We start from the raw sequence: 21,815 nt of genomic DNA, 5'->3' as shown, positions 1-21,815 counted from the left end.
CGTCCTGGAGGAGGCAAGGCCCTCCATGGGCACTGCAGAAAACCCGAGTGTCACCCAGGCACATGGGAACTGGCAGACTCTCCAGGGAAAGACATCATGAGCATGGTTTCATTCAATAATGCCTGAGTTCTCTCCTGAGGACCCCGTACGCCAGGCTCTGTGTGCAGTGAGGCTGGGGACTCAGAGACGGGTCAGGCTTGGGCCCTCCGGTGGAACACATGGGGACACAGTCCCTTTCTAACAAGATGTATGCTCTCATGGAGGTAGCACAGGACATTGTGAATGTTCACAGCAAGCACTGACCCAGCCTGGGGGGGGAGCGGTCAGGGAAGGCTTCCTGGAGGAGGAAAGCCCTACAGTTTAGGTAGAGTCTGCTCTTCCTGCAGTATCAGTCAGCCTTTCACTTTCTGTATAGCTCTAGTTCCTTCATTGCCTCTGCCTCTGTCGGACTCCATGTCTTTCTTTCTTTCTTTCTTTTTAAATTTTACTAAATACAAATAGAGATGGAGTTTCGCCATGTTGCCCAGGCTGGTCTCGAACTCCTGAGCCCAAGCAGTCCGCCTGCCTCAGCCTCCCAAAGTGCTGGGATTGCAGGTGTGAACCATCGCGCCCAGCCAGGTTCCATGTCTTAATTTCTCCCCAGCCCCAGGCTGGCTGTCACAAAAAATGACCACAAACATGATGGCTTATCACAACAGAAATGGATTGTCTCACAGCTCTCGGGGTCAGAAGTCCAAAATGAAGGTGTTGGCAAGGCCATACTCCCTCCACAGACTCCAGGGGCAAATGTTTCATGCCTCTTCCAGCTCCTGGTGGCTCCTGGCATTCCTTGGCTTGTGGCTGCCTCATTCCAACCTCTGCCTTGATCTTCACACGGCCTTCTTCCAATCTCCCTATGGCTTTTTTTCTCTTATAAGGACATTTGTCATTGGATTTAGAGTCTACCCAGATAATGCAGGATGATTGCGTCTCAAGATCCTTAACTTTTTTTTTTTTTTTTTGGAGATAGTGTCTTGCTCTGTTGCCCAGGCTGGAGTACAATGCTGTGATCTTGGCTCACTGCAGCCTCGACCTCCTGAGCTCAAGCCATCCTTTCACCTCAGCCTCCCAAGTAGCTGGGACTACAACTGTGCACTGCCATGCCCGACAAGGTTTTAAAATTTTTTTGCAGAGGCCAGGCGCGGTGGCTCACACCTGTAATCCCAGCATTTTGGGAGACCAAGGCAGAAGGATCATGAGGTCAGGAGTTCGAGACCAGCCTGGCCAACATAGTGAAACCCTGTCTCTACTAAAAATACAAAATATTAGCCAGGCTTGGTGGCAGGCTCCTGTAATCCTAGCTACTTGGGAGGCTGAGGCGGGAGAATCGCTTGAACCCAGGAGGCAGAGGTTGCAGTAAGCTGAGATTGAACCACTGCACTCCAGTCTGGGTAATGGTGCGAGACTCTGTCTCAAAAAAAAAAAAATTTTTTTTTTTTTTTTTGCTGAGATGGGTTCTCATTGTGTTGTCCAGGCTGGTCTCAAACTCCTGGGCTCAAGTGATCCTCCTGCCTCAGCTTCCCAAAGCACTGGAATTACAGATATAAGCCACTGCACCCGGCCCCTCCCAAGTCTTTAAGGGTTCATCTCTCCACAACTCTGTGTCTCTCTTCCTCTCCCCACCTGTGGTGGTTTGAAAATTAGTCCCCAAATTCTGTGATACGTTTCCTTTCAAGAGCAAAGGATTTTTTTTTTTTTTTTTAAAGACAGGGTCTCATTCTGTCGCCCAGGCTGGAATGCAATGGCTTGATATTGGCTCACTGCAACCTCTGCCTCCCAGCTTCAAGCGATTCTCCTGCCTCAGCCTCCTGAGTAGCTGGGATTACAGGCACACGCCACCATGCTCGGCTAATTTTTGTATTTTTTTTTTTTTTTTTTTTTTTGAGACAGAGTCTTGCTCTGTCACCCAGGCTGGAGTGCAGTGGCGCGATCTCAGCTCACTGCAAGCTCCGCCTCCTGGGTTCACGCCATTCTCTTGCCTCAGCCTCCAGAGTAGCTAGGACTACAGGCGCCCACCACCACGCCCGGCTAATTTTTTGTATTTTTAGTAGAGACGGGGTTTCACCGTGGTCTCGATCTGCTGACCTCATGATCCGCCCGCCTCAGCCTCCCAAAGTGCTGGGATTACAAGCGTGAGCCAACGCGCCCGGCCAATTTTTGTATTTTTAATAGAGACGAGGTTTCATCATGTTGGCCAGGCTGCTCTTGAACTCCTGATCTCAAGTGATCTGCCTTCCTCGGCCTCCCAAAGTGCTGGGATTACAGGCGTGAGCCACCGCTCCCGGCCCAAGAGCAGAGGATCCTAATGTCTTTCCTTTTGAGTGTAGGCTAGATCTAGTGACTCATTTCTGATGCGTGGAATAAAAGGTGTGTGACTTTGGGAGACTAGGTCATAAAAGACTTGAGATGACTGCAGCCCTGTCCAACAGTTTCACTGCACCCTCAAGAAGGATCCAGAACCACCCAATGAAGCCATTCCCACATTCCTGGCCCTCAGGAACTGTGAACACAATAAATGTTTGTTGTTTTAAGCCACTGAGTTTTAGGGTAATTTGTCACACAACAACAGATTTTTTGTCGTTGTTTTGTTTTGTTTTGTCGTTGTTTTTGAGACAGTCTCACTCTTTCGCCCAGGCTGGAGGGCAGTGGTGTGATCTCGGCTCACTGCAACCTCCACTTCCTGAGTTCAAGTGATTCTCATGCCTCATCCTCCCGAGCAGCTGGGACTAGAGGCATGCGTCACCACACCCGGCTAAATTTTTTTTTTTTTTTTTTTTGAGACAGAGTCTCACTCTGTCGCCCAGGCTGGAGTGCAGTGGCGCAATCTCGGCGTGTGCCACCATGCCCAGCTAATTTTTGTATTTTTAGTAGAGACACGGTTTCACCATGCTGGTGAGGCCAGTCTCGAAATCCTGACCTTGTGATCCGCCCGCCTTGGCCTCCCAAAGTGCTGGGATTACAGGCGTGAGCCACTGCGCCCAGCCTAATTTTTGTATTTTTGGTAAAGACGGGGTTTCACCATGTTGATCAGGCTGGTCTCAAACTCCTGACCTCAAGTGATCTGCCTTCCTCGGCCTCCCAAAGTGCTGGAATTACAGGCGTGAGCTGCCGTTCCCCAACTATTTTTTTCTTTTTCTTTTTTCTTTTTTTTTGAGACGGAGTCTCGCTCTGTCGCCCAGGCTGGAGTGCAGTGGCCTGATCTCAGCTCACTGCAAGCTCCGCCTCCCGGGTTCACGCCATTCTCCTGCCTCAGCCTCCCGAGGAGCTGGGACTACAGGCGCCCGCCACCGCACCCGGCTAATTTTTTGTATTTTTAGTAGAGATGGGGTTTCACCGTGGTCTCAATCTCCTGACCTCGTGATCCGCCCGCTTCAGCTTCCCAAAGTGCTAGGATTACAGGTGTGAGCCACTGTGCCCGGCCTGTTTTTTTCTTTTTCATAAAAAATAGAGACGAGGTCTTACTATGTTGCCCAGGCTGGTCTCAAACTCCTGATCTCAAGTGATCCTCCCTCCTCAGCCTCCCAAAGTGCTGGGATTACAGGCATGAACCACCAAGCCCCGCCAGCAATAAATTATTAGTATGTACCTTTCCTTCTTGTGTTTTTTCTTCGTGTCTCTCTCCACCCCTGACTCTCTGGGTTTCTTTCTGGGTGTCTCTCTCCATCTCTAGGTCTTTCAATGTCCATCCCAATTTGCTATCTCTGAATACCTCTGTCTTTCTGATTCCTTTGTAGTCTCTCCCATCATGTCAGTTGGTCTGCTTCTGGTCCTCTCTCCCTCTATCTGGGTCTCTCTATCTCTGTCCATCTGTTCCTCTCTGTTGATGTCTCTTTCTCTGCACGAGTGTCTCTATTTATAGATGTGTGTGTGCCTGTTCCCAGGTCTCTGTCTCTAGCTCTGTGTGTGTGTTTCTTTCTTTCTTTCTTTTTTTTTTTTTTTTGAGATGGAGTCTCACTCTGTTGCCCAGGCTGGAGTGCACTGTTGGGATCTCAGCTCACTGTAGCCTCCACCTACCCGGTTCAAGCGATTCTCCTGTCTCAGCCTCCTGAGTAGCCGGGATTATAGGTGTGTGCCACCACGCTCAGCTAGTTTTTGTATTTTTTAGTAGAAACGGGGTTGCACCATTTTGGTCAGGCTGGTCTTGAACTCCTGACCTCAGGTGATCCACCCGCCTCGACCACCCTAAGTGCTGGGATTACAGGCGTGAGCCACCGTGCCTGGCTAAGTTTTTATGTATTTAGTAGAGATGGCATTTGACCATGTTGGCCGGGCTGGTCTCAGTCTCCTGGCCTCAAGTGATCCATCCACCTTGACCTCCCAGAGTTCTGGGATTACAGGTGTGAGCCACCATGCTCAGTCTGTGTGTGTGTTTCTATGTCTCTCCCTCTCTTTGTGTCTCTCTCCACCTGTACTGATGTATGTGTGTCTCTTTCTATGTCTCTCTGTCTCGTTAATGTTTGGTGTCAGGCTGGACAAGGTGGCTCACACCTGTAATCCCAGCACTTTGGGAGGCCAAGGCAGGAGGATCCCTTGAGCCCAGGGGTTCTGGACCAGCCTGGGCATCATAGCAAGGCTACATCTCTACAAAAAATAATTTTTAAAAATTAGCCTGGCATGGTGGCATGTGCCTGTAGTCCCAACTATTTGGGAGGCTGAGGTGGAAGGAGTGTTTAAGCCCAGGAGGTCGAGGCTGGATCAAGCCATGATCGCACCACTGCTCTCCAGCCTGGGTGACATTGCAAGGCTTGTCTCAAAAAAGAAAATAAAAGAAGACAATGAGCAGTTTCACTACCATTAGACAGGGTGAAAAATAATAAATAACAACAACAACAATAATATGTGGTCTCTCTCAGGCTGGGTATGGTTGTTCATGCCTGTAATCTCAATGCTTTGGGAGGCCAAGGTGGGAGGATCCCTTGAGAACAGGAGTTTGAGACTAGCCTGAGCAACATAGCATGACCCCATCTCTTCTCCCCAAATACAAAAATTTGGTGTCTCTCTCTGTCTTTGGATCGCTCTTTCTCTCTCTTTTTGTCTCTCCCCACCCCATCTGCTGCCTGGTCTCTGAGTTTCTGTCTATCTCTAAGTGTGTGTCTCTATGTCTCCATGTCTGTCTCGCTGCGTCTCTGTATCTCCTTTTCTGCCTCTATCTGTATCTCTCTCATTCATTCCTTCCTCTCTCCCTCCCCCTCCTCCTCTCCCTCCTCCCCCTCCTCCCCCTCCTCTCCCTCCCCCTCCTCCCCCTCCTCTCCCTCCCCCTCCTCCCCCTCCTCTCCCTCCCCCTCCTCTCCCTCCTCCTTCACCTCCTCCCCCTCCTCCTTCACCTCCTCCTCCTCCTCCCCCTCTTCCTCACTCCTGCCTGGCGGTTTGTTCTTGCCTCTCTAACCCTCTGTCCCTCCGCCCTTCCTCTCCGTATCCATCTCAGGCTCCCCTCCCCTCCCCAGCCTCCGCAGATGTGGGTCCTCACCTCCCGCTCTCCGCCTCTGCCCTCCCGGCTCCTCCTCCCCGCCTCTCTCTCCCTCGCCAGGTCTCTGCCTCCCCCTCCCGGCGAGCAGCCCTCACTGCACTTCAGGCTCCCAGGGGATCCCCCGGCCCCGTTAAGGCAGCCCCAGGCAGAGGACCCAGTGGAGCCCTGGGGCGGGGAAGGGGGGCTGCGGGCGCTGGAGCGGCTCCAACCTGGGTCCCAGCGAGCAGGGGGACCCTGCATCCGCCAAGGCCGGCGGCCCCCAGCATGGAGACTTCCGAAGCCACTCCCAGCTCCACCTTAAGCGCCCCCCCTTCCCCTTGCTGCGGAGGATGGAAACAGCCCGCTCCCGGCCCCAGGTGTCCCGGCCACCCCCGCCCGCGTGGCCCCAGCGCGGCTGGGAGCCGAGGACCAGCCCCCTACCTCCTTCCGAATCCTGCCCTTTCGCACACCCCACCCCAAGCCAACCCGAGGAGTGTTTGCCGCTATGAGATCACCTGCTCCCCCAGCCCATCAACAAAATTAAATAACACCACGGGAGAGGAGAGAGGGAGGGGGAGGAGGGAGGAAGGGACAAGAGAGAAGAGAGACTGAAACAGGGAGAAGAGGCAGGAGAGGAGGAGGTGGGGAGAGCACGAAGCTGGAGGCCGACACAGAGGGAGGGCGGGAGGAGGTGAAGAAGGAGAGAGGGGAGAAGAGGCAGGAGCTGGAAAGGAGAGAGGGAGGAGGAGGAGATGCGGGATGGAGACCTGGAGTTAGGTGGCTTGGGAGAGCTTAATGAAAAGAGAACGGAGAGGAGGTGTGGGTTAGGAACCAAGAGGTAGCCCTGGGGGCAGCAGAAGGCTGAGAGGAGTAGGAAGATCAGGAGCTAGAGGGAGACTGGAGGGTTCCGGGAAAAGAGCAGAGGAAAGAGGAAAGACACAGAGAGACGGGAGAGAGAAGAAGAGTGGGTTTGAAGGGGGGATCTCAGTCCCTGGCTGCTTTGGCATTTGGGGAACTGGGACTCCCTGTGGGGAGGAGAGGAAAGCTGGAAGTCCTGGAGGGACAGGGTCCCAGAAGGAGGGGACAGAGGAGCTGAGAGAGGGGGGCAGGGCGTTGGGCAGGGGTCCCTCGGAGGCCTCCTGGGGATGGGGGCTGCAGCTCGTCTGAGCGCCCCTCGAGCGCTGGTACTCTGGGCTGCACTGGGGGCAGCAGGTAAGACCTGGGGTTCCCGGGAGGAGCCCCCGAGGGAGGGTGGAGGTGGGGATGCCAAGGAGAGGGATTCAGGCTGCTCTCTTCCCAGCTCACATCGGACCAGCACCTGACCCCGAGGACTGGTGGAGCTACAAGGATAATCTCCAGGGAAACTTCGTGCCAGGTGCCGCCAAGGCGGGGACCCAGGAGTCCGGCCCTCCCGGCGCCTCCTTCTTCAGACTCAGGAACCTGGGTTCCCAGCTCCCTCCTCCCCCCAGGACCAGGAGTCCCAGCCCCCTCCTCTGTCCCTCAGGAGTCGGGCCAGCTTCTGAACCCCAGGGGCTCACCATGGGACATTATACATGCGCATTTCAAGTAGTGAGTGGGAGTGAGTGGAAGGAAAGTGTGGGGGTGGAGATTATGTGTGCGTTTGCCGGGAGAGGAAGGTCCTGGCTCCTGCTAGGAACCAGAGGCTGGGTGGCCCCGTCCCCCACCTTGTCCAGCCTTCTCTTGCAGCTCCTCTCCCCAACACATTAATAATAATCCAGCTGTGGGATAAGAGAGATTTAAAAAAAAGAACTACAACTCCCACGGGGCTCTGGGGCAGGTAGGCAGCAGAGGGGTAGGCTGGTAGCACTGGGGCCTGCTGGGAGTTGTAGTTCCATCTACAATGGCTTAAGATGGGTTTGATCGGCTGGGCGCGGTGGCTCACGCTTGAAATCCCAGCACTTTAGGAGGCCCAGGTGGGTGGATTACCTGTGGTCAGGAGTTCAAGACCAGCCTGGCCAACTTGGTGAAACCCGTCTCTGCTAAACTTGGAAACTATTCCAAGATTCTTCTAGGACCCAGAATTCTGGATCTGAGCCCAGTCCTCCCTCAGACCCAGGAGTCTAGGTCCCTAGCCCCTCCTCCCCTGGGATCTGGGAGTCCAGACCACAGCCCACTCAGCAGATACCAGCCCTGGGATCCAGTCTCTATTTCTGACTCCTTGTCCTCCTACTCCGACCCCACCCCCAGGGCCCCCTTTCTGGGGCCTGGTGAATGCAGCGTGGAGTCTGTGTGCTGTGGGGAAGCGGCAGAGCCCCGTGGATGTGGAGCTGAAGAGGGTTCTTTATGACCCCTTTCTGCCCCCATTAAGGCTCAGCACTGGAGGAGAGAAGGTAAGGGGCTTGGAGGGAGGAGCTATTGAACCCACTGGGGATGGGCATGAATAGAGGCTGGGGAATGGGGTGCTGAGGTAGGAGAGCAGCCTTGGGGGAGGAGGGGACACCCAGTGGGTGGAGAGGAGGCTGCTTACACTGTAAAATGGATCACCCATTCTTCCCATCCCAAGCATGGTCCCCTAGTCTCCCCATCTCTGCAGAAGCAATGAAAAGCAGAACATTTCCTGTGCCAGGCAGATTTAAAAGCTTGATAAGCCTCTCATCTCATAACCACCCCACAAAATGGGTACAATTATTATTATTGTTATTATTATTATTATTATTTTGAGATGGAGTTTTGCTCTTGTTGCCCAGGCTGGACTGCAATGATGTGATCTCAGCTCACTGCAACCTCCACCTCCCAGGTTCAAGCGATTCTCCTGCCCCAGCCTCCCGAGTAGTTGGGATTACAGGCATGCACCACCACGCCCAGCTAATTTTTTGTATTTTTAGCAGAGATGGGTTTTCTCCATTTTGGTCAGGCTGGTCTTGAACTCCTGACCTCAGGTGATCCACCTGCCTCGGCCTCCCAAAGTGCTAGGATTACAGGCATGAGCCACTGCGTCCAGCCAAAATGGGTACAATTATTAACCTTATTATATACATGCAGAAACTGACACACAGAGGTTAAGTTACTTGCCTAGGATCACACAGAGAGCCAGCACTGGCATTCAAACCAAGCAGCGTAGCATGAATGCTGGGACCTGCTTTATAATACCATGCTGGGAACCATACTTTTTTTTTTTTTTTTTTTTGGAATTGGGATCTCACTCTGTGACCCAGGCTGGAGTGCAGTGGCCCAGTCATAGCTCACTGTAACCTCAAATTCCTGGGCCCAAGTGATCTTCCTACCTCAGCCTCAAAAATAGCTAGGACATGCCTGGGTGTGGTGGTTCATGCCTGTAACCCCAGCACTTCGGTAGGCCGAGGTGGGTGGATCACGAGGTTAGGAGTTCGAGATCAGCCTGGCCAACATGGTGAAACCCCATCTCTACTAAAAATACAAAAATTAGCCGGGTGTGGTGGCATGTGCCTGTAATCCCAGCTACTTGAGAGGCTGAGGCAGGAGAATTGCTTGAACCCGGGAGGCGGAGGTTGCAGTGAGCTGACATCACGCCATTGGACTCCAGCCTGGGTGACAGAACAAGACTCCATCTCAGAAAGAAATAAATACAGAGAGAGAGGGAGAGAAAAGAAAGAGAGAGAGCGAGAAAGAAAGAGAGAAAGAGAGAAGGAAGGAAGGGAAGGAAGGAAGGGAAGGAAGGAAAGGAAGGAAGAAGCCAGGACTGCAGGCACATGCCAGTATGCTTGGCTAACTTTTTAAGTTTTTTGTATAGGTGGGGTCTCACTATGTTGTCCAGGCTGATGTCGAACTCCTGGGTTCAAGTGATCCTCCTTGCCTTGGCTTCCCAAGGTACTGGAATTACAGCTGTGATCCACCGCGCCTGGCCAATACCATTTCTTATAAGAGCCGGCACTGCCTTTCATTTAGCTGCCCCAGCCAAAAGCCTCAAAGCCATTCCCCATCCTATCCTGTCTCCCTCATGTCCATTTCCAATCCATGTTCTTTCTAGCCTTGCTGCTAAATATTATTCAAATCCTTTCACCTATCACGCCCTCTACTGCCCCCAGTCTCATGTAGGCACCATCATCTGCCACCTGGACTGGTGGCGTACCCTCCTCACTGGACTGCCTCTCAACTTCCTGCAATCTATTCACCCCACAGCTAGAGAGATGTTTAAAACACAAATAAGATCATATCACTCCTGCTCAAAATCCTCCTATTAGGATATGTAATAACAGCAAACATTTACATAGCACTTACTATATGTTTGGCACTCTGGCAAATGTGTTATATATATGCAGTTTATTTATTTTTATTTTATTTTATTTTTTGAGTCGGAGTCTCGCTCTGTCGCCCAGGCTGGAGTGTAATGGAATGATCTCAGATCACTGCAACCTCCGCCTCCTAGGATCAAGCGATTTTCCTGCCTCAGCCTCCCAAGTAGCTGGGATTACAGGCGCCCACCGCCACACCCAGCTGGTTTTTGTATTTTTAGTAGAGATGGGGTTTCACCATGTTGGCCAGGCTGGTCTCAAACTCCTGACCTCTGGTGATCTGCCCACCTCAGCTTCCCAAAGTGCTGGGATTACAGGCGTGAGCCACCACATCCAGCCTATATATGCAGTTTATTTAAATAAAAATACAAAACTCTCTACTGTTTTCCACAAGGTCCTGCACCATTCAGCCCCCATAACCTCTCTCTCCTCTGTTCACTGGACTTCGATGAAGTCTCTTTGCTGTTACTCAAACAGGCCACCTCAGGGCCTTTGCACTTGCTGTTCCCTCTTCTTGGAATGCCCTTCTCTTTGTTCTTTTGCAAGTCACCCCTGCTTATCCTTCAGGTCCCCATTAAAATGTCACCTTTGGCCAGGTGCAGTGCTTCATGCGTGTAATTCCAGTATTTTTCAGAGGCTAAGGCAGGATGATGACTTCAGCCCAGGAATTTAAGACCAGCCTGGGCAACATAGGGAGAACCCTCTTTACCAAAAAAAAAAAAAAAAAAAAAAATGAAAATTGAAAATTAGTTGGGCATGGTGGTATGTGACTGTGGTCCCAGCTACTTGAGAGGCTGAGGCAGGAGGATCGTTTGAGCCCAAGAGTTTGAGGCTGCAGTGAGCTGTGATGGCACCACTGCAATCTAGCCTGGGTGACAGAGTGAGACTTTGTCTCAAAATAATAAATAAATAAAAATAAAATGTCACCTTTGCAGGGAAGCTTTTCCTGACATCCCCCATCTAAGCTGAGCTCCCCATGACACCTCAGAGCTCCCAGTTCCCCCAAACATGAGCTCAGGATGTAATTAATTAAGCAGTTACTTATGTGATTCACAATTGTCTGTCTTGCCTTCATTAGAACATAAACTCCATAAGGCCCAGGACTTTTGTCTACTTGTTTATTGCTCTATTCTTGCATCCACGGCACATAGCACCAGCTCAGTCAATATTTGTTAATCAAACAAATTCACCAATATTGGGCACCAACTTACAGACTGGCACAGAGCCTGGAAAGTGGTCAGTGTTCAAATTATGTTGAATGATTAAATTACTGTTGGAGGCCAGGCACGGTGGCTCACGCCTGTAACCCCAGCACTTTGGGAGGCCAAGGTGGGCAGAACACCTGAGGTCAGGAGTTTGAGACCAGCCTGGCCAACACAGTGAAACCCTGTCTCTACTAAAAATACAAAAATTAGCTGGGTGTGGTGGCACACACCTGTAGTCCCAGCTACTCGGGAGCCTGAGGGAGGAGAATCGCTTGAACCCAGGAGTCAGAGGTTGCAGTGAGGCGAGATCTCACCACTGCACTCCAGCCTCGGCAGCAGAGTGAGATTCTATTTAAAAAAAAAAAAAAAAAAAAAGCCGGGCGCGGTGGCTCATGCCTGTAATCCCAGCACTTTGGGAGGCTGAGGCGGGCGGATCACGAGGTCAGGAGATCCAGACCATCCTGGTTAACACGGTGAAACCCTGTCTCTATTAAAAATACAAAAAATTAGCCGGGTGTGGTGGCGGGCGCCTGTAGTCCCAGCTACTCTGGAGGCTGAGGGAGGAGAATGGCGTGAACCCGAGAGGCGGAGCTTGCAGTGAGCGGAGCTCTCGCCACTGCACTCCAACCCGGGCGACAGAGCGAGACTCCGTCTCCCCCCAGAAAAAAAAAAAGACCGGGTGCGGTGGCTCACGCCTGTAATCCCAGCACTTTGGGAGGCTGAGGCGGGTGGATCACCAGAGGTCGGGAGTTTGAGACCAGCCTGACCAACGTGGAGAAACCCTGTCTCTACTAAAAATACAAAATTAGCCGGGTATGGTGGCGCATGCCTGTAATCCCAGCTACTCGGGAGGCTGAGGCAAGAGAATCACTTGAACCCAGGAGGCGGAGGTTGCGGTGAACCGAGATCACACCACTGCACTCCAGCCTGGAGCGAGACTCCGTTTCAAAAAAAAAAAAAAAAGACTGTTGGAATCAGAAAATGTAGGCGTGGGAAACGAGAGATAAAAGATCTCTCCCGGCCCCCTGACAGCTCCCGCCTCTCCCACAGCTCCGGGGAACCTTGTACAACACCGGCCGACATGTCTCCTTCCTGCCTGCACCCCGACCTGTGGTCAATGTGTCTGGAGGTCCCCTCCTTTATAGCCACCGACTCAGTGAACTGCGGCTGCTGTTTGGAGCTCGCGACGGAGCCGGCTCGGAACATCAGATCAACCACCAGGGCTTCTCTGCTGAGGTAGTGGCCACTGATTGTTTACCTGCGACCCTCCGCCCTGAGTCACCCCAATTCCTCCCACCTCACCCTCTTAGTGTCTCACCCCATCCTCCTCCACAGAACTGGCCTCCCACCCTAAGCACTAATCCTCAGCCTGATTCGGGCCCCCAAAGCTGGGGTCATGCTCTCCTCCCCTTCTGCTGGGGGACCCCATGCTCTGTGCTACCCCCAGGTGCAGCTCATTCACTTCAACCAGGAACTCTACGGGAATTTCAGCGCTGCCTCCCGCGGCCCCAATGGCCTGGCCATTCTCAGCCTCTTTGTCAACGTGAGCGGAGGCGAGATTCGGAGGGACGGAGCAGTTGGGTGCCTGGAACCCGGGGTCTGAGGGAAGCGGGGTGCTGGGAGGCCCAGACTCCTGGGTCCTGGGGGAGGAGAAGGTTGAGGGCTTGGACTTCTGGGCTCCTGTGTCCTCACCTCGTACCCCCACACAGGTTGCCAGTACCTCTAACCCATTCCTCAGTCGCCTCCTTAACCGCGACACCATCACTCGCATCTCCTACAAGAGTAAGTCCCTGGCGTGCTGGGGGCAGTGGTCACACACGAGGGGGTTCAAGAGTGCCACCCCTCTTTACTCTGGCCTGATATTCCCGCAGATGATGCCTACTTTCTTCAAGACCTGAGCCTGGAGCTCCTGTTCCCTGAATCCTTCGGCTTCATCACCTATCAGGGCTCTCTCAGCACCCCGCCCTGCTCCGAGACTGTCACCTGGATCCTCATTGACCGGGCCCTCAATATCACCTCCCTTCAGGTGACCCTCTGTCCGCACCGCCCTTCCTAGGCCTGGGTACTCCACTCACTGGCCTGGGCATCCCCTTGCTCACCTGCCCTCCCTCTCCTCATAGACTGAACTCAAGTAGGTAAGAGGGTCAGACCACCTTGGGGGTGGGTGGGGCTGAGAACAGACCCCGCCCACCTGCTCCCAGGGGCGGGGTTTCCTGCGTGACGTCACCAAGACCATTCACTATTCACTCCCAGTTTCCCACCCTCCTTCCACTGCAGATGCACTCCCTGAGACTCCTGAGCCAGAATCCTCCATCTCAGATCTTCCAGAGCCTCAGCGGTAACAGCCGGCCCCTGCAGCCCTTGGCCCACAGGGCACTGAGGGGCAACAGGGACCCCCGGCACCCCGAGAGGCGCTGCCGAGGCCCCAACTACCGCCTGCATGGTATGGTCCAGTCTGCACCCCCTCTAAGTCTTGGGCTAACCCGCTTATATGTGTCTCCCCTTGGTGTCTCAGTGTGATTCAGTCCCATCCTCCTTCCTGCGTCTATATGGTCTAGCCTCGTGAGCTGTCTCTTTTTCTCTCTTTCCCTACATGTCTATGTGGTACAGTCCACCTGCCAGCCCTAGGCCATTGCTAGCCCACGATTTGTCTTTCCTCTTCACTGCTTTGTAACTTGGTCTATAACCCTTGACCCCTGCCTTCCTATGGTCCAATTACCTACTGTTCTGTGCTTCCTATTACTGTGAATTTCCAAAATGGTACAATTTGGATCCTCTCTCCCTTTCCAAGTCGTACTACCTTACGCTGTTCCACAATCTGATACTCCCTTCCCCCTTACTGAGAATCTACAAGGTACAACCCCTTCCCTCCACCTCTGCCTCCCTGTGGTTTAGCCCAGGAATCTCACACCCCCCCGGCTTCGCAACATGGTACAGTCCACACCCCCCCATGAAGACCTTCAAGTAGTTCAGCCTACTGCTGAATCTGGACGTCCCGATTCCCCCCTCCTATTGGCTTCTTGTGGTTCAGCCCAGTGCTTCTCGACCTGGTACATTCTGGTTCCCCGCTCGCAGACTTCCGACGGTAGAGCTCAGCGCGGCGCAGCCCCCGCCCCTTCCATCCTATACTGACGCCCCCTGCCGTTCTCTGTCTTACAGTGGATGGTGTCCCCCATGGTCGCTGAGACTCCCCTTCGAGGATTGCACCCGCCCGTCCTAAGCCTCCCCACAAGGCGAGGGGAGTTACCCCTAAAACAAAGCTATTAAAGGGACAGAATACTTCCTGTTTCTCAGTGGTCTGATTCTAGGCGCGGTGGGGAAACATTTGGGTATTAAAGAACAGACTTCTTCCGGAAACCAATCTTCCTCTTTCTAAACCTCCGCTCTCGGTATTTTGGCTTCCTGCTTCTCAAAACCATCTTTAGGACCGCGGCCCCTTTAAGCGGCGCCCCTTTTCCCCCTATCACCCCCCTCGCCATCAGGCAGCACGAGCAGAGCCATGTGCTTCCCCCTCCCGCCTGCCTCATTGGCCCAAACTGGGTCACGGTCCCGCCCCCAGTACCGCCTCCCATTGGGCAAATGTAGGTCAGTGTCCCGCCTCCCACCGAAAGGCAAGGCAACTTCACGCGCTGAGCCCCTCACGCGCCCTCCTGGGCCCTGGCGGACCCAGAGGCCCCATTGGCTGTGCGTCTCAAGGTGTCGGAGACGATTGGTCCGTGTTTGCAGCCGGAGGGAGGCACGCGGCTGGGGTGCATGCCCATAGAGGCTGGCGGGGCTGGACGCGCCGGGCGGGGACCCGGAGGAGGGGCGCGCGCTGTGGCGTCGGGTGTTTTGGTTTGGATTTTTTTTTCCGCGAAAGAAGTTTGCTTTGGCCACGCCTCAAGGCGGCCGCCTCCTCCTGCCCCCTCCTCCGCCCCTCCGCGCACACCTCTCGGTGCAGATTGCAAAGCGCCTTCCGTTGCGAGAGCTGCAGATTTTGCAAGAGCCAGGCTCGCCCACCTTGTAGAAGGAGCGCCTTGAGTCCCCTCTCACCCTCGGTTGCAAAGAGCCGACCGCTTGATCTGGACACTCCCTCGCCCAGATTGCATGATCTCCCGGGACCCTCTTGAGTTGCACGTTTCTGCACCGAGGACCTCAAATCCCCGTCGCTCCTAGGATTTGCAGCGTTCTGGATACTGGAGGGTTGCAGGCTACACTCGCCCGCCCCTGGGCAGACACTCGTCCAAACCACTGGAGTGTGCTGGTGACTGGCAGGCCAGCCCTTCGCCTCTCCATGAACCCGTGAGCCTGGGGGCAGGTGCCAGGCGATGGCGCGGCCTGTGAGCGACAGGACCCCGGCCCCTCTGCTGCTGGGCGGCCCGGCCGGGACACCCCCTGGCGGGGGAGCGCTGCTTGGGCTGCGGAGCCTTCTGCAGGGGACCAGCAAGCCCAAAGAGCCGGCCAGCTGTGAGTTCTAACCCCCATCTCACCCACTTCGGACACCCTACCCGCTTAGGGACTCAGGTGCCGTGGGGTGGGGTCCCATAGAAACCTGTGTGCGGGGAGTCCATCTTCCCAACCTTAATCTACTCAATTACTCAGGTGTTTAGGCCCCTAGATCCCTCAGCGCCCAGGACCCAAAAGCGCCGGCTCTGAAGCCCGTCCACCCTAAGGACCCAGGCACCAACGTCCCCAACGTCCTCCCCGCTTAGTTCACAAGAGTGTAGGCCCCAGCCTCCTCTTCCTTTTGGTCCGGGAGTCTGGACCCCTGGGGTCCCAGGGAGGGGGTGTGTCGGGTGCTCACACGGTGGTGACACGGGCTTGGGCGGGGCGTCATGGGGTCACATGGAGTCTAGGGATGAGGAATGTGCCCCAGGAATAGAGCCCCTTCCTGCCCCTTACAGATGGTGGGGGAGGGGAAGGGGGTACAGCGCGCAGGGGATGGGGGTTGGGTAATTACAGTGAATTACAGAGCTGTCATTTTTTCTCTCACCTGCCCAACCCTCCACCTACCCTGTCCCTGCCCCCCTATTCCTGAACTTCCGTCTCTCTTTCTCTGGTTCGCTGTCTTTCTGTGTGTCTATTCCTTCCCGGCATTCTGTCCCCATCTCTGTGAATCTGTCCACCTGTCTCTGCCACCCCCGTCTCCATTCTTTCTGGGTCTCTCTCCCACTCTGCGTCTCCGTCCCTTTTTCTCCCATCTCTCCTCTCCGACCCCCCGTCCCCTCTTTCTCTGGATCTCCGCCCTGTGCCTCTCGGACTCGGGGTCTCTTCTCCATCTCTATCTCCCCCACCTCACCCTCATCCCAACCCGTCTTTCCCGGCCCGCAGGTCTCCTGAAGGAAAAGGAGCGCAAGGCGGCCCTGCCTGCAGCCACAACCCCTGGGCCAGGCCTGGAGACTGCGGGCCCGGCGGATGCCCCGGCTGGGGCAGTGGTGGGCGGCGGGTCCCCGCGGGGGCGCCCGGGGCCGGTGCCCGCCCCGGGTCTGTTGGCGCCACTGCTGTGGGAGCGCACGCTGCCGTTCGGCGATGTGGAGTACGTAGACCTGGACGCCTTCCTGCTGGAGCACGGGCTCCCGCCCAGCCCGCCGCCCCCCGGTGGCCCGTCGCCGGAGCCGTCACCCGCGCGGACGCCCGCACCCTCCCCAGGGCCGGGTTCGTGCGGCTCGGCTTCCCCCCGCTCCTCTCCTGGGCACGCCCCCGCCCGGGCTGCCCTCGGGACCGCCAGCGGCCACCGCGCAGGTGCGGCGAAGGGGGCGGGTCGGGTCCTGACGGGGCGGGGCTTGGACTCAGGGGGCGGGGCTGTGCGACGCTGGGGGCTGGGACCGTGGGACCCGGCTGCGGCCTCGAATTCTGTGTCCAGTTGTCGAGAGGTGTCGTGGGAGGGGGCCAGATTCGGCGTCTCTTAATGGGTCAGGGACTTGGTCTTCTGGATCCATAGGGGAGGAGAGACTTGGAACCCTAAATTCCAGGAAGCCTGCCCAATGAGATTTTGTGGGTTTTTCTGTGGGACTTGGGGACAAACGATGTGGATACTCGTGAAGCCAGAACTGGAAGTCCGGAACACCAGAGTTATTTACTGGGGAGTGGACTGACCCCCGAATCTGGGCCCATAATCGATGGAACTGGGATAGGACTGGAGCCCCTAGGTCCTTTACAGGGGCAAAGGCAAAGGAGAGGCACAGAATTCTGTTTACCCAGGACATAAGAGACTGGCAGCCCAGGTCCCTGGGTCCCCCAGTGGGGCGTGCTGCAGCCCCGGGTCCCAGAGTTCTTCAGAAGGGAAAACATTAGGGATCTTGTTTCTGGATCCTCCAACTGGGGCTGGGGCCAAGCTTCCTATATTCCTAGGAGAGGCCTGGGATCCCAGAATCGTGGGTAGCCCAGTGGCGGGGGTTCTGGGAAGGTCCAGGAGGCCGATGCTCCCCGGAGAGCAGAGGGTTGGGAATCTTTGGAGGTTGAGTGGAACTAAGTGACTGGAAGAGCAAGAGGAAAGATGTTTCCCTTTGGGCACATTGAGGTCTCCAGGGACGGACTGCAGGTCGGGGATTCCTGGGCACACCTGCTCCAGGTCCGACCTCCGGGCCGAACCAGGGCCCTACCCTTCCCAGCGGCACATTCCTGCGCCACGTGAGTCCTCCCATCCCTCCTCCGCGCTTCGCGCAGGCGCCTTCAAGCGCGAGGGGGCGGGGCCGGGGGAACGTGAGGGCGCCGATGGCAGGGGGGCCTGGAAGGAAGGGAGGAGGAGGGAAGCAGGCGTCAGCACGTGACTCGGCCCTGAACCTGTGTCCTTAGCTGGCCCCGGCTGGCTGGTGCTTAAAGGTACAGGCGCCTCCTTTCGAACCAATCTTCTGGAACCTTAGAGCAGCTTCTCCTCCTCTTCCCAGCGAGTAGCTCTTAGACTCTAACTTGAGAGCTTTTCAGTGCAGTAGATTCTTTTTCTCTGGACAGTCTGGGGTCTAAGCTTAGGTCGTGGATTTGGTAAGTAGGATTCAGGCTAGACTGTGCATCTGAAGTCCTGAGGTTTTAGAAGCAATAGCCCCATCGCTTCTCGGCCTTTTGGCTAAGATCAAGTGTAGAAGCAATAGCCCTGATTCATATGTTACCTAGGGCAAGTCAGTTATGACTGGGACTCAGTTTCCTTGTTTGTAAAGGTGGATATGGCTCCATGATCTCTAAGCATCTTTATGGCTTAGGGGAACCTTCATTTTTCTCGTTATTTTGGAGACGGAGTCTCGCTCTGTTGTCCGGGCTGGAGTGCAGTGGTATGATCTCAGCTCACTGCAACCTCCACCTCCAGGGTCCGGGTTCAAGCAATTCTCCAGCCTCAGCCTCCCTAGTAGCTGGGCTTACCGGCACCCGCCATTACACCTGGCCAATTTTCGTACTTTTAGTAAAGATGAGGTTTCTCCATGTTGGCCATGCTGGTCTCGAACTCCTGACTAAAGGTGATTCGCCGCCTCGGCTTCCCAAACTGCTGGGGTTACAGGCATGAGCCACTGCGCCTGGCCAAGGGAACCTTCATATTTTATATTAGGGAGATTAATCCTTGGCCAAATTTATGCTAGATCCCAGAAGGACTTTCCATGTGGCTATGATACCACAGCAAGAGGTAGCTTCAGGAAACCCCCTCCTTAAAATACACACTCAGCTGACACGTGCTGTTTCCCCAAGGCCTGACCTCTCGGGACACACCCAGCCCTGTGGACCCAGACACCGTGGAGGTGTTGATGACCTTTGAACCCGACCCAGCTGATCTTGCCCTATCAAGCATTCCTGGCCACGAGACCTTTGACCCTCGAAGACATCGCTTCTCAGAAGAGGAACTTAAGCCCCAGCCAATCATGAAGAAGGCAAGGAAAATCCAGGTGCCAGAGGAGCAGAAGGTGAGCAGAGCTGGATGTGGGACATAGACTTGGCTGGAGACATGCCCCACAGCCAGGGAAGGGCCTTTTCTCACAGTCAAGCCTGGGCTTCTCCTTGGGATTAGTGCTCAGCCTCTCCTGGCCTGCAGCCACGGATTAGTCCTCCTTGGCCACGGGGCACAAGGGGGCAGGGGCCTGAGGTTTATGAAGACAGTGTCAACTGGGCGAGGGGCCTCACTCGTGTAATCCCAGCATTTTAGGGGGCTGAGGCAGGAGGATCTCTTGAGCTCGGGAGTTCAAGACCAGCCTGGGCAACATGGCAAAACCCCATTTCTACAAGCCACTTGGGAGGCTGAGGTGGGAGGACTGCTTGTGCCTGGGAGGTTGAGGCTGCAGTGAGCCAAGATTACACCACTGCACTCCAGCCTGGGCAACAGAGCGAGACCTTGTCTTAAAACAAAAGACAGTGTCACTGTGGGGTGCTGACTCAGCCAGCTCTGCTAGGTCTACTTGTAGAGACTTGGAGCTTCTCCTATTACTTGGGTCCAGAGCTCCACCAGGCACACTTGCGAAGGACAGTCTTCCCTTGGCAATGGGATATCAGCCTGTGGCCTGTCTCTCCTTACTCAGCAGGCCTTTGATCTCTGATGTGGGACTTCCTTTGGAGTGATTGCATTTGGCTAGGATGAAGACTGTGCCAGCCCCTTTAGGCCTTGTTTCCTGGGCCTGGACTTCTCACTGGTGGGAGACTTCAGGCTTCTGTTAGCAGCCAGTGCCACTTTCTGATTTGGGGTGATTTGAGCAGTCATTGCATCTTTGCCTCATTTTGTTTTTTGCCATTACTGGAGTCTTCCCTAGCAAGAGTTGCTTGGGCTTCTGTTACAAGACTTTGTCATTCCGGGCCAGGCGCGTTGGCTCACGCCTGTAATCCCAGCACTTTAGGAGGCTGAGGTGGGCGGATCACTTGAGGTCAGGAGTTTGAGACCAGCCTGGCCAACATGGTGAAACCTCGCCTCTACTAAAAGTACAAAAATGTTCCGGGTGTGGTGTCTCACACCTGTAATCACAGCACTTTGGGAGGCCGAGGCGGACAGATCACGAGATCAGGAGACCATCCTGGCCAACATGGTGAAACCCCGTCTCTACAAAAAAATACAAAAATTAGCTGGGCGTGGTGGCGCGCATCTGTAGTCCCAGCTACTTGGGAGGCTAATGTACGAAAATCGCTTGAACCCAGGAGACGGAGGTTGCAGTGAGCCGAGATCGCGCCACTGCACTCCAGCCTGGGTGACAGAGTGAGAACTCCATCTCAAAAAAAAAAAAAAAAAAGAACAAAAATTAGCCGGACATGGTAGCGGGCACCTATAATCCCAGCTACTTGGGAGGCTGAGGCAGGAAAATCGCTTGAACCTGGGAGGTGGAGGTTGCAATGAGCCGAGATCATGCCACTGCATTCCAGCCTGAACGACAGAGCGAGACTCCATCTCAAAAACAAACAAGACTTTGCCATACCCTTGCGTAACACATAGCTACTTGAAGCACCTAGGACTGGCCTGGAAGTCAGATCTACACCAGTGGTTTCTCCTTCTAGAGGGCCCTGTTGCTAGGGACTGGATTTACCCTCACAAGCAGGAACTGGGCTTTAATTAAATAGTGGAGTAGAGAGCATCTTTCTGAGCCCAGTGGTCCTTGGTTACTAAGGAGGAGTCTTCCTTAGGAACCAACTTCCAGGATGGGAGGACTTTAGGTATAATCCTCTGGGGAGGTCTCAGGATAGTCCCCTTTCCTAAGAGACAGCTCTTCTCTCAGTCAGGTCCTACTGGGGAGGAGGCTATTCTCTGGCCTCAGTTCAAGGCTAGCAGGTCAGAGGCTGGCCACAGTCATTGAAACCACTTAGACCTCACTTTTGTTTGCCAAGGATGGATGAGGTTGCCTTGGCAACCAGGTCAGAAGGCCCCAGCTCTGCGAGGATTTTATGGGACACCAAACCCCATCACCAGGGCACCAAGCTTTCCTTAGCAACCAGGATCTGGAAAGGCAATGTGCAGGGCAGGGCAGTGCTCTTCATTGGGAGAAGCCCTCAGACCATGAAGGCCTTGTTGTTAGGGAACAAGCATCCTTAGCAAGCAAGAGCTAACTGCAGGCCTTTATCATGTGGGGAGGGCTGGGGTCCGCTTTGCAGAGTGGAGACTTGAAGCGAGTTGCTTGAGGGTGGGGGGTCTATCTCATGCCTTTACTGTTGCTAGGGGCCCAATCTCCTTAGCAACCAGGGCCCTAGAAAGGCAGACCCTTGGGTACCTATCCCAGCAGAGACCTGGTGTGGTTTAGGCCCCGCTGCTGGGGCTCCCTTCCTCTCTCGCTGGGACCTGGGTCCCTCTGGACCTCAGTGCCCTCCCCCTCTTCTCCTGCAGGATGAGAAATACTGGAGCCGGCGGTACAAGAACAACGAGGCAGCCAAGCGGTCCCGTGACGCCCGGCGGCTCAAGGAGAACCAGATATCGGTGCGGGCGGCCTTCCTGGAGAAGGAGAACGCCCTGCTGCGGCAGGAAGTGGTGGCCGTGCGCCAGGAGCTGTCCCACTACCGCGCCGTGCTGTCCCGATACCAGGCCCAGCACGGGGCCCTGTGAGGCTGCCCCACATCCCCACCTGGCGGAGCTCTCCTCCGCCTTGCTGAGACTTACGCCCTGTTCCCTTCCTGCCCTGTGGCCCACGGGCCGGCCAGCTGGGTGCCCCAGGGACGTGATAATGCAGATAAATACATTTATATTTTTAAGAAAAAGCGAGCCTCCCCCCTCCCTTGCGGGGGCGGGGAGGGTTCTCTGTGTGTGTCCCCGGCACGTCAGGGACCCTATCCTCCCACCGCCTCCGTTAACACGATCCTGAATAAATCTTGAGAACCCCAGAGCCAGCTGTTGTGGAAGAAGAGGGCAGCTCCCTGGCATACTGGCTGCAGCCCGTGGGCAGCTCCGGGCTGTCGTCCATAGAGGGCAGGCGCTGCTGGAAGTGCTGGAGTCTGAGTCCTCCCGCGGGCTGTCGGATGGAGGAAGGG

General features: G+C 55.0%; 2 protein-coding genes across 4 annotated transcripts; both read left to right on the top strand.

The window, feature by feature from the left end:
• The first annotated feature begins 5,835 nt into the window (after positions 1 to 5,835).
• On the top strand, positions 5,836 to 14,210 carry CA11 (carbonic anhydrase 11). Of its 3 annotated transcripts, none has more exons than XM_001171568.7 (9): positions 5,836 to 6,697; positions 6,786 to 6,860; positions 7,694 to 7,836; positions 11,973 to 12,158; positions 12,370 to 12,465; positions 12,632 to 12,704; positions 12,794 to 12,948; positions 13,200 to 13,365; positions 14,082 to 14,210. In XM_001171568.7, exons 1-9 carry the CDS (start codon positions 6,631 to 6,633, stop codon positions 14,105 to 14,107), a joined length of 987 nt encoding a protein of 328 aa, XP_001171568.1. In that variant the 5' UTR covers positions 5,836 to 6,630; the 3' UTR covers positions 14,108 to 14,210. The 3 variants fall into 3 exon arrangements, with proteins under 3 accessions (XP_001171568.1, XP_063658107.1, XP_009434264.1); XM_009435989.3 differs by having other exon boundaries at positions 5,881 to 6,697; positions 12,370 to 12,498; XM_063802037.1 differs by lacking the exon at positions 7,694 to 7,836 and having other exon boundaries at positions 5,878 to 6,697; positions 6,786 to 7,054.
• Positions 14,211 to 14,545: 335 nt separating this feature from the next.
• Positions 14,546 to 21,668, top strand: DBP (D-box binding PAR bZIP transcription factor). Its single transcript, XM_016936441.4, has 4 exons — positions 14,546 to 15,368; positions 16,233 to 16,643; positions 18,576 to 18,787; positions 21,178 to 21,668. Exons 1-4 carry the CDS (start codon positions 15,230 to 15,232, stop codon positions 21,391 to 21,393), a joined length of 978 nt encoding a protein of 325 aa, XP_016791930.2. The 5' UTR covers positions 14,546 to 15,229; the 3' UTR covers positions 21,394 to 21,668.
• The last annotated feature ends 147 nt before the right edge of the window (positions 21,669 to 21,815 follow it).

This window comes from Pan troglodytes, chromosome 20 (assembly GCF_028858775.2).
Source record: "Pan troglodytes isolate AG18354 chromosome 20, NHGRI_mPanTro3-v2.0_pri, whole genome shotgun sequence".
In the NCBI taxonomy this organism is placed as follows: Eukaryota; Metazoa; Chordata; class Mammalia; order Primates; family Hominidae; genus Pan; species Pan troglodytes.
The sequence above is the reverse complement of the archived record's forward strand: the minus strand, read 5'-3'. Positions and strand labels throughout refer to the sequence as shown.

Coding starts and splice junctions, on each gene's coding strand:
- CA11 (XM_063802037.1), top strand. CDS start 6,631: ATGGGGGCTGCAGCTCGTCTGAGCGCCCCTCGAGCGCTGGTACTCTGG. Junction 12,949..13,199: donor TCAATATCACCTCCCTTCAG/GTGACCCTCTGT, acceptor CTTCCACTGCAG/ATGCACTCCCTGAGACTCCT. Junction 13,366..14,081: donor CCCCAACTACCGCCTGCATG/GTATGGTCCAGT, acceptor TCTGTCTTACAG/TGGATGGTGTCCCCCATGGT.
- DBP (XM_016936441.4), top strand. CDS start 15,230: ATGGCGCGGCCTGTGAGCGACAGGACCCCGGCCCCTCTGCTGCTGGGC. Junction 15,369..16,232: donor GCCCAAAGAGCCGGCCAGCT/GTGAGTTCTAAC, acceptor CCCGGCCCGCAG/GTCTCCTGAAGGAAAAGGAG. Junction 16,644..18,575: donor CGCCAGCGGCCACCGCGCAG/GTGCGGCGAAGG, acceptor TGTTTCCCCAAG/GCCTGACCTCTCGGGACACA.